Here is a 12096-nt window from a genome sequence, read left to right on the forward strand (position 1 = left end):
GAAAAAGGCATAAGTGATCAAACTATGCAATGATTCAACAAATCGGCGCTAAAAGAATTGTTTTATATTGCATATTTTACTTTTACACTGATTTCCTCCCCCTTGCGTCATCGTATCTCTGAATTTGATTTCCCCATTGATTTTACAGCCAGCAGCTGTTTAAGAGAGGCTCTGTCGGATCAACCACAGTAGCTAATTGCTTCTAGCAGTTATCTAAGCAGGTAGATTTATCGTCTACGTGTATTTCCCAGTTGCCTATGGCCAAACAAAGTGGCGTGTTTACCCAATGCTTTAGGACCAATTCTACTTTTTTTTCTTTATTACGTCCAAGAACAGTTACTGAAAAATAATGCACTGAACAAAGAAACTGCACAAAGTTACACCTGTACGTCCCAGATGTGAAACTTAAATCTCTGAGATCCGTGAAGGGTTGCACAGTATAGACCATCGCCTTAGCACGCCTAATTCCTCTTGTTTTTGTGAATAATATAGGATTTATTCCATGCCGGCCTTGCTAATAACAAAGCTAGCGGAATTGATACAATTCCAGCTGAGTTGCTTCAAAACCTCAACCATGACGCTGTTAACATTCTGCATACATTATGTCAGAAGATTTGGACAACCCTGCAGTGGCCACAGGATTGGAGGAGGTCAGTTTACATCCCCATTCCAAAGAAAGGCAGTGCCAAAGATTGTTCCAACTACCGCACGATCGCGCTTATTTCGCATGCTAGCAAGGTGATGTTGAAAATCCTCCAAGGTAGGCTGCAGCAGTATGTGGATCGGGAGCTTCCGGACGTGCAAGCTGGGTTTCGCAAGGGCAGAGGAACTAGAACCAAGTTGCCAACCTTCGCTGGATCATGGAAAAAGCAAGAGAGTTCCAGAAACCCATCTACTTCTGCTTTATTGATTATGCGAAAGCGTTTGACTGCGTAGATCACAGCAGAGTGTGGCAAGTTCTCCAAGAGATGGGCGTTCCAATTCACCTCATCTGTCTCCTCAGGAACCTGTATGAAGGGCAAGAGGCCAAAGTCAGAACTGGGCATGGTCTTACTGATTGGTTTCCGATTGAGAAAGGAGTGAGGCAAGGCTGCATACTGTCGCCCAGCCTATTTAACCTATATGCAGAGTGCATCATGAGGAAGGCCGGTCTGAACGAGTCTTCAGCTGGAGTGAAGATTGCTGGAAAACGTATCAACAACCTTAGATATGCGGATGTTACCACTTTAATGGCAGAAAGTGAAGTGGAACTCAAGAGACTTCTGATGCGTGTACAAGAAGAGAGTGAGAAGTTTGGGCTTAAACTGAACATTAAAAAGACGAAGATCATGGCGTCTTGCCCTATCAAGTCCTGGAGCATCAAGGGACAAGAAGTGGAAGCTGTGACAGATTTTCTCTTCTTGGGCTCGAAGATTACTTCGGAAGGAGACTGCAGCCATGAAATTAGGAGACACCTGCTTCTGGGAAAGAGAGCAATGGTTAGCCTTGACCGCCTAGTAGAGAGCAGAGACATTAATCTGACAACCAAGATCCGTATAACTCGTGCTATGGTCTTTCCAGTTGTGATGTATGGATGCGAGAGTTGGACTGTGAAAAAGGCTGACCGCCGAAGAATTGACGCGTTTGAATTGTGGTGCTGGCGAAGACTCTTGAGAGTTCCTTGGACAGCCAGAAGATCAAATCAGTCGATATTGTCGACCATAAACCCGGACTGCTCATTGGAGGGTCAAATTCTAAAGTTAAAGCTCAGCTACTTTGGTCATCTGATGAGAAGAGAGGAGTCGCTGGAGAAAGATTTGATGTTGGGAAAGGTTGAGGGTCGCCGGAGAAGGGGTAGGCAGCGAACGCCATGGTTAGATGGCATCCTCGAGGCACTGCAGATGAAGTTATGTGATGTTAGGAAGATAGTGAGAGACCGGAAAGCGTGTCGTGACATGGTCCATAGGGTCACGAAGAGTCGGACACGACTGAACGCCTGAACTGAACTGATATTACATATAATTTGTTATAAAGAAAGGCCTATACACTGAAGAGCAATTTATCTCATTGCTTTCTGAATGTTGTGCAGCACTCTTCGCGAAGTCATGTATATTATTTATAGTGTGCCAACCTGCTGTTATGACGTGAAATCCAGAGGTGATATTTAGAGACATCGTCGTCTCCTTTTTCAACGTATCGTGGGCATACTGCCATATGTACGCACCCGTAAAGGATAAAATACAATTAAATGAAAATTTGCTCTGTGCCGCACCCTCACACCTAGTACATGTACAGATGCTCTGAATGCACAATCTACAAGAAAACAGCGCCTCGATGGGAAGGAAGAATGAAGGAAAAATGTTAAACAATATTAAATTGAGACTGGCTCATTATGAGTAATTTTCGAGTGAACGTTAAAATTACACGCGAATGCTGCATGTGCACAAATCATTCTTTTCTCAAAAATAATTTCTCCAGTTACGAGGTGATATGAGATAGCCGAAACCGAAAATAACCGAAGTTGTGTTTGTTCCTCAATATGATAAAGTCCACATGATAGACTCAAAATGATAATACATGATAGACTTCGCTGAGAACTACGGCACTGGCGCCAGCCTTTCGCTGTGTTTTTGCCAAGCCATAGGCTTAACCACTCAATTTGTTCGTTCTGCTTCAGCCTGCGTCTTTGGCCTGTGGACATGGTGGGAGTAAGAGCCTCTACCACATGTGGGAGGCGGCAAAGAGGGCGTGCGAGGATGTAGGATGGCGCGCTGGAAGTCGACTCTCAAAAATGCGCAGCTTGGAGGTACATCCACTGTATGGCGCCATAGAAAGGCGCAGAACGATGAATGCGACAATTTTTCTCCGGAAGGTGACTGCACCGCTTATTTTACGGTTCTTTTCCTGTAAAGGTAACGCTGTAACGGGCTTCGCAGGGTTGGGGTACATAATTAGGACCTTAGATGGCGTTTCAGGATTGGTCAATGCTATATCGGAGACTATGTCGCACCCTTTCTTGATATCTTCCTCCCCCCCCCCCCCCCCCCTCCTCCATAAAAGATGATTACGGCGCTACTGAACGATTATCAGCGTCGTGGTGCCTGAGCAGCCAGGAACAGCGGCTCTCTCGGAGGTAATAATAAAGGCGTACGCCAACGGCAAAATCGAACAGGGCCAGGGAGAAGCCCGCAAGAAAAACTAAAGGAGAACAGTTTGGCAACGCAGCTCCAGCTAGAAGCGACTACGGCCAGTCTACTTCGTGTGGCTCATCAATTGGCAATCGATGCCTCTATGGGCCGCATTCAGACACACGCAAAGACACGCACCTTGAATCGTTTCCCGTCTGAGTCGATGCGGTCGATGCATTCATGGTCAGTCTCGAAATGTCGCCATCAGCAGCGACGACGATGCAGCCAGTTTAGGCCGATCGTTCCCGATCGCCTATAGTCGTCGCCTCTAGACCATTATTGGACGATCCCTAGGAGGTCGTAAAGGAACTGTCCCTTCGGCTCAGTGGCGTGCAGAAAAAGGAACACTATATAGGGGTAGTTCCGAGTATTGATTTTTTTCTTAACTCTTACCAGTGGTCCGCTCATGCCGAGGTTTTTTTTTTGTGTTTGTTTGTTTGTTTCTCTGCGTTGTCACGGCCTGTACACAATAAGCTGTTTGGACCTATAGCGATTTTGTGGGTTTGAACTTCAATTGTCAATTGGATTGTTGTGTTATTGCGACGCAACAGGAGAAACGCTATCAACAATAACGCGGCGCATTTCGATACACGCGAACTGCAAAGGCGTTTGCAGATTTGCATTCCGTTAAAGGACGTTGAATAGGTTACCTATAGTGGAACGTAATAACTCATTCCAAGCATATCCTAAGCGTTGCATTTATTATGAAAGACACCCCAAATATCTTGACACAGTCGATTATTCCGTGCTGTGCAACCTGCGACTGGAGGCTCATCCGAATGGTTCTGCAAAGATTATCACGCACTCTTATTCACACAACGCCGCTCAGGAAAGACGCTACGTCATCTTCGATATCAGGGATTAATTAACATATTATTTTATCTAGATCATACCAGAAGGCAAAATGCGAGAAAAAAGGCATACAGTTTTGCTGAGTGAAACGAAAGCCACCAAAGGAGTTCGAGTTAGTCGCAGTGAGTGAGTGAGTGAGTGAGTGAGTGAGTGAGTGAGTGAGTGAGTGAGTGAGTGAGTGAGTGAGTGAGTGAGTGAGTGAGTGAGTGAGTGAGTGAGTGAGTGAGTGAGTGAGTGAGTGAGTGAGTGAGTGAGTGAGTGAGTGAGTGAGTGAGTGAGTGAGTGAGTGAGTGAGTGAGTGAGTGAGTGAGTGAGTGAGTGAGTGAGTGAGTGAGTGAGTGAGTGAGTGAGGGAGCGAGCGAGCGAGCGAGCGAGTAAGTGATTGAGGTTTGTTCTTAGGCTAGACATTAAATGACCGGTTAGGAAGTGAACACTTCCTTCTTCTCTACGCCCGACTACTCCACATCAGTACCTACCCATTTTTTATCTCGTGTGGCCAGATGCCGTCATCTTGCCCGCCTCAACACAGCAGCGTGCCAGGAAGACCGCTAGACTCGCTATGATTCTACACATCGCGTGGTCTCTTTTCGTCCTGGTGACGAAGTACTGCTTTATACACCCTTGCGCGCCCCTGGCCTTAGTGACAAATTCCAGCACCGCTACGTAGGTCCCTATGAAGTCATCAGCCAAACTTCCCCAGTGAACTACAAAGTGACGGCTGTTGATCCCCAAGCCGATCGACGCCACCGTGGAACTGAAGCCGCGATGCATCGGTTAGTTAGGAGCGGCCAGGCTGGCCGCTTCCGACCCCCCGGGCAGATTGTGTGAGCCTTCCGTGGATGTTCTTTAATTTGTACATGCCATGATCTTCCTCTTTCATTTGTACATACCATCATCATCGTCCCGCGGCGCCGGCTCCGGCACGCGCCTGGGTTTTGTCATCGGATTAAAACGCTAGACAAGGCATCGCTGGCCTTGCCGTCACGACCTTGCTGTCTCAACCAGCCTTCTTTCACTGCGTATATAATAAAAGACAAAACAATGAGCTGCTGATTCAATGGGTGTCAGTAGGAATAAGCAAATCAGCAAAACATTACGCAAAAGGTAGGCTGTCGAAAACAAATTGTTTTATTTTTCTAGAGTGATATTTAAATTATATTATTTGAGCCCCAACGACCTCACCTGTGCTAAATGGCCATCAAAACTTAATATCCGGATATTCAAAACGTCTATATGAGTAGATTGTACAATGCTTTTGAATGGTAAAAAATAGGCACACTAAAAAACACCCACGGAATAAGTAAATCGACAGGACAGACGCTAATACACAGGATTAGCGCTTGTCCTGTCGCCTCCGTGTGTGTTTTCCGTAAGTGTTTCTCAGTGGGCTTGTTTTTGCCCCTTCCAGATCTGGATATTAATTTCAATGAAAATGCATTCGTATTTGCGCTCCTCAAAATATCAATGCTCGCGAGCTGCTGCATTTCGCAAAATCCAAATGTGACTGCCATGACCAGGATTCGAATTCACGCCCTCATTCTAAGCAGCAAAGTTCTGTATCCGCCAAGCTGTCGAGGTTCTTGGCCCCTGTTTTCGAGTCCACAAGGTACCGCAGAGATACGAAGATGGTACAGAAAAAGCCAGAACATGTGTTAGCATCCCAGTTCTTACATTCCCCACCTTTCCGCCTTCAAGACCTTTGTTTTGTTATTGGTGTTCCGCTATCAAGGCTTCATGTCTCCAGCTATCTTCACCTGAGTGAGATTGCAGGTTAGTCGTTCGTATTCAAGAGCGACCTAACCTGTTACAGTTGCTTTCATATAGATATATCAACGCAGGCTGCTTTTCTCGTGTTATACAACGAGGGTCTGTGCCGCCTCCCCATTTCATTTCTTATTGAATTATGTGACCTCTGGACTAGATCAAATTTCATTCTTTTAATGGTCCTGATGCTCGCTTTGTTTAACACGCTCGAGATACAACGTCACTCTGATGACGTCATGAACATTAACAACGACCATTAACTTCTGCGTTTGTGACCTATTTTATGCCACATTTCCTATTTTTTGCTTCGATTCCGGTAACAATAGCTGAAGTATGTCCTCGATTTCATGCCCTTCGTTCTCCTTTTCCGTTCCTTTCTATTTATTCGTTTATCGCATTATTGCGACAATCAACTTTCTTTTGCAAGCTGGCCTCATTTGCTTGTTTCGAAATGCACCTTTCTCAGAATCCGATCCATGCAGTGCAACAATGGGGCTTTCGTGATAACACCTGACGATTCCCGGAGTGACAAGGTACAGTTAGGAACAAGAGGGGCCACAAGCAGTGCACTTTCGAGCATGCGAACAGAAAAAATAGCCAGAAAAAAAAAAAAAAAACTAAACACCGAGCGGACTTATGGCCACTTTCCCTGCATAACTCGGTGACGTAAGAGGACGAATAGGTGTGTTTCCACGCAACCACGGCAAGTGTCATTTAAACACGTTACGAAAACAACGGCCCTCCGGTGTGGCAACCATGTCAGGTAGTTTTTCTTTATACACCGTAAACGTGTGGGCGTTTGTGCGTGCGTGTGTTAGGGGGGGGAGGGGGGGGGGGGAAGCTCGTGCGTGTGTGTGTGAATGTGTGCGTGCGTGCGCGTGTTACGTAAAGCTGCTCTGGTAAGCTGCTCTGGTACGCACCATCGACCAAGAGTCTTGTCCGGCAGTTCTTGTGTGTTCGTTTGTAGCCTCGCTATGATTGGATGAACTTTTTTTCGTGAGGCCACAATCCCGTCGCCACAAGCGGGAAATTCAAACTAAGTTCGGTATAGCGGCTCCTACGTGCGAATCCCCGCGATGAGCCCTCCAAGTTCGCCATCAACATAGAGAATAATTAATCATATTAAACTGATCGATGACTGACCATAGCCTGTCAGTTGTAGTGCCTTTACGTTTAGAAAAAGACCATAGGAGTAGATTCCAATCGGTCACTTTCGACCCCAGGTACTCGGGCTCGGTAGCCGAGCGTCTTAACTACTGAACCACTGTGACGAGTGCTTTCCTACGTTATAACCGGGTTTAAGTAGGGTTAAACATACGCCATTCAATGGGGTGGCACCCAGATCGGACCACAAACCCGTGGCCTCCGCGATCAAGCGCGCCGTTCTATTGGGGCTGATTGCGGAATCCACGGTTAAACATCGCAATTTGAAGTCGCTCCTAGATGTCAGCACATGTACAGCTGAAACTTAGCCCTCCCTGATTTTGCACTATAACCGTTCTTTTTTTTTTTTAATGTTTGCAAACTCTTGTTGTAACAACTACGAATAGTATGTCCATGCGGTTTGTGCAGGTAAGTTTCACACCAAGGCGGACATCATGTACGTGATAATGCTTAGATATTTAATATTTAAAATAGTAATCCTTTTTGTTTCCTATTTTTCCATCCCATGGACAAAATTGTATTCCGTAGCGGAATGAATGTGAGCCCCATTTTTAAATTTTGATAGCCAGCAGCGTGGCTTTAAATATCGATTGTTCAAAATTAGCATTTTTGAGCTCCTGCAGCTTGTTTTTCTGCAGTGCATAAATATATAGAGTGACGTCGTTACGCGTTCTAGTGTCACCAATACAATGCTAACTTCTTCAAAATATTTAAACACGCAGACAACGTCTGTATTTGTTGCGATAAATACAATTTTAGCAATACCGGAAAGCGAACTTAACAAGCTTTCAACGGCGCATTTTTACGTCCGATAATTGAGACCGTACTGTCTATTGAAAATTTAATAACGAAGCTTACCTTTCATCTTGACGGCTTTTAATTTTGTATTTTATGTTTCCCCTTAAAACTGAAAATAAAAAATCGATTAAAATTTTCTTAATCGCCTGACCGTAGGGCTGCGTCACATGCGTGACCAAATCCTTATTGTGTAACAGTATACTTAAACCCGGTTATAACGAGCGAAACACCCCTCGCGGTGGCTTAGTGGTTAGGACACTCGGTTGCTGGACCCCAGTATTCGGGTAGAACACGACCAGTTAAAATCCCAGGCTCTGAGCTTCCGGATTACCGCTTGCGCACTCAAAAATTCCCTTGTTTAAGGCGGTTCTTAGAATATACGTCGGACGGCCTTTGAATAACCTCGTCACTTACAGTACATGTTAACGAGTATATGTAGGATAATTAAAGCACATATAAAAACGTCTTGATTAAGTGACTAACAAAGGATCCGCATGGTTTCGGTAAACGGTAGTCGTTAACATTCTCGAGCTATACCCTGAAATATGATAATTAGGCGCGACCCATAATTTTGTCGAGCTTCTACGTGTCATTCCGTTCCTTGCCTTGGTGAACATTTTAATGAGAATATATAGTCACTTCATTTTCATTACGTTTTGCCATATTGCGTGCATACGATCGTTGGCCGTTAATTTACTGCCTTAGTTTTTAGTTTGCTGTTTCATTTATATATTTGTGCTCTTAATAATTTTTATGTTATATATGTATATGTTCATCTTGATCGCACAGGTCTTGTTGCACTGCCTGTACTGGATCTCGGGCATCTCTCACGCTATCCTTAAAGCTTTTCGTCCGAAGCTCATTTCCTGTATATTATTGGAAATAAATTTTAAGTTCAATTCATTTAATTCGATTAGAGTACAGTACCAATGCACAGCTATCACTTGTCCCAACATGGACGTGTTTTAGTGGCAACTGGTCGAAGACGGAGCTACTTGGCTCTCTTCGAGCGGAGCTCGCGTGTCTCCCAACGTTGAAATTTTGTCTTCAAGATGAAAGCGGTAATACAGAAGTTGTGGTTGGTTTTGACAAAATAGCTGACTGAACAATAAGCCTGCTGCCGTTCAAAGAAATTAATTTTTGCCAGTCTTAAAGAAAGTAATTTTTACCAGTCTTAAAGGATATTTTACACAACAGCCCAGATTCCAGCTTGAGGGGGTCTCAGAGAACCACATTCACTCTTCCCTCGAACGCTCTCCTGGGTGTGGTTTCCTATATACACTGGTCGAGACAGATGCGCGAGCAGATGGTAGTGTGGTGGTGAGATGGTTGTCTGATGGTCGTGTGGTGGTACGTAATCGAGATTCAAGCGATAACGTACTGGGCTCGTTCCGCCGCAAAGCTGTCACTGTTCCCTAGATTACAAGAGAGGTTATGAATCAAAAATGTGCCAAAAAATAATGTGGCGCCGCCATGCGGCTGCCACCGGAACTACATCAGAACCTAATACGTCGTTGCCAAGACAGATGGCACCTCTGCTTTGTAGTGCAAACTGCGTGTATACACCGTTTTCTCAATACGGAAGCACCCCAGAGGGTCATTGGCCTTATTGCATTACACTTTTAATATGGAGCCTAAATTCCGTCGTAATAAATCAAGCTGAGTAAATGGTGCATTACTTCGAACATTGATCGACAGTTTTTGTAGAGGGCCTGGATTCCTAAATTTAGGACCTTGATATGGAACCAATAATTACATTGAATTAGCTGACCTATCTACACTCAGTAAATAACTGAGAACAAAATGCCAAAACCGATCTGGCCATCTTACTCTCGGTAGCCCTCTGATAGTGTCAACGCGGTAGGACGTTTCTTTTAGAAGAAAGCTTGTTTATGTTACCTGAGACACCTGGTGTACACATATATGCTGTGAAATGGTGAGTTCAAGGTCATTACCCCTGTTTCACAATAACAGCTTTCAAGATGCAAGGCATCGTAAGCTCCGCTCACATTACAACACTGCAGCAAAAGGTTGGTCAAAGCATCGTGTTGCACAATTTAGGTGTCCTTTTTCCATACGGAGGATACATTCCAGAATTAATGTCATGCCATGATGGCATTGATACAAAAACAAATATACTGTTGGCATCAATATTTGGTAATTTCATATTCTTAAAATTAAAACATTAGCGTCTTGCTCTCAAGATCGGCTGCCAACGGCAACGTTCGATCTAAGCTCTCTCACGGACTTTCTTTTGTAGAAGCAGCTAAAAAAAAAGCTCAGCCCCAACTAGTACTTGATACAATATGTCTTATGTACACTACCAGTACTCGAATAGAACTGGTGATGAAATATAAGAACCACTGTTTATTTTGAGGTCTCACTTAGTCCCTCCCGTCCTCCGTGGTCTAAATTACATTTAAAAAGTATTAAAAATTATTCATAAAGAATTAAGCGAAGTTTTCTAACTTTGAGAGCACATGCCGAAAGGATTACTATTCGTCTTGTGGAAATGTTGGCTAATGGACTGTGATTCAGCTGCCACTTCTACTCCGGCATGTTCAGTACTTTCTTTTTTCAGCCATGTCACGTACGTCGGTTAGATTTTAGGCGGAACAGATACTAAGAGCTCGCTTTCATATCCAAAAGTTTGGTTGGGATTTTCTATTTGACTGAAATTTTATTAATATTTTGGCTGATATAACACACCATCAGCAAATATTGGTCACCGTCTGCTTAGCAAGACTATCAAACCCGAAATAGCAGGCTGTATGAGGGTGGTGCACATCCTTAGTCACAAGTCTTAAAGCACAGGGTTTACTTTTTAGTCGCACATTGACGCACTCGAGGTTGCCGTCAAGCTGTTCTATAAAATGAGAACCCCCACGTGGCTCAAAAGCAGACCCTGTCGCCCGGAGCCACCTAACCATACCACTAGTTAGCACCACGTCACCTAAGCAATACCACTGTAAAATACTGCTCAGAACAGCAAGAAAAAATCTGGCCGTGGAGTTCTTGAACAAGTGAAATAAATATTGTATGAAATTTCCAGTAAGAGACGAGAATAACCAAAAAATAAACAGGTAAAGTGCCGCAGTGGTAATGTTATTTGAGCAGAGAGAATAAAGCAAGAAAGCTCTGTACTCCACATGGGAGCTGATAACAAAAGTATTCGCTTCAAAGCAGAACGTAGGAACAACAAACAGCAAAGTTTATTCGTACCAAGGCTTATTCCTTCTCCACACGTTTCGGTGACGACTATTGGAGGCATCACCCTCCAAACGTTGGGCGTAGAAGGCACCACCACAAGGTTCACCGAAGAAACAACACACTCACGCACACACGTGACATACACAAGCTACTGCAGCTGGATTCACCAGAGGTAGTAGGACCAGTACACCAGCATGAAGAAGAAGAATACGGCTGGGAAGGCGATGCGGGAAACCTTGTCCAGGAGGTTTGTCTTCTGCCACAGCTGGCTCAGCGTGAAACTGCGCTGGAATATGCGACGACGACCCGTCTTGAGCGCCCTGCATCAATTCACAAGCAGAAAGGAAGGAAAGGGAAATTGCACATGCATAGATTGACCAGGCTAAAAGGGACAGCTACAGCAGATAAGTTAATCAGAGATATGTTTCTCCGATGCATAGAATGGAAAAAGGTTATGATACACAGTGAGGTGCTGGAGAAGCAAAAGTATACATCTGTTTAGGACACGGAATGAGAGAAGAGCTACATCGCTGGGGATACAGTGTCTTTTAACAGCACAACAGATTACAGTTTTGTAGTTGGCCATTGCTTTATGGCAGACACGTATACAGCAGATAAAGAAAAGGCTGGAAATTACATGACTAGTCACCCAAAGAAACCGTAGTTAAAGTGGGAGTTAATTGTGGCATGAAGAGACGGGATCAGAGCCGAACGTACCAAAGTGTGAATGTTAGTTAATGGCATCCTAGTTGTAGTCAAGAAACGAAATAGACATGGGCAGGGCATGCAATGCGATGAAAAGATAACCGATAGTTTTACGGGTAACGGACTACATTTCAAAGGAATGCAAGCGTATCAAAGGACAGCAGAGAGCCTGTGGGTGGATTAAGAGATGATGAGCAATGTTTGAAGAGAAAGGCCGACCTCAGCTGAATTTGGTCACTGTTCTGAGACTACGGGGCTGGGATGGGTAGGTCAATGCCGCTTGCAGCGGGGGATAGCCTGCCACTGAATTTCTATCTGTTGTAGGCCGTCATTGCACCCGCCACCACTTCGGTGGTGGACGATGGCTGTTGCGACGCGCCTCTTTCTCTCCCACTTCTTTTTCTTTCTTCTCTGCTTTCTCTCTTCTGTCCGCACA

General features: G+C 44.6%; 1 protein-coding gene across 1 annotated transcript in view; it reads right to left on the reverse strand.

Moving 5' to 3' along the window:
• Nucleotides 1-10961: 10961 nt before the first annotated feature.
• The window catches only part of LOC146189741 (gamma-aminobutyric acid receptor subunit beta-like), a 43809-nt gene continuing 42674 nt past the window's right edge, over nucleotides 10962-12096 (reverse strand). Inside the window, exon 10 of the mRNA XM_084603319.1 lies at nucleotides 10962-11275. Within this exon, the coding sequence (XP_084459445.1) occupies nucleotides 11119-11275 (157 nt within the window). The 3' untranslated portion in view covers nucleotides 10962-11118. The remainder of the gene's footprint in view (nucleotides 11276-12096) is intronic.

Source organism: Amblyomma maculatum, chromosome 5, assembly GCF_055883805.1.
Source record: "Amblyomma maculatum isolate TAMU_Amacu chromosome 5, ASM5588380v1, whole genome shotgun sequence".
Lineage (NCBI taxonomy): Eukaryota > Metazoa > Arthropoda > Arachnida > Ixodida > Ixodidae > Amblyomma > Amblyomma maculatum.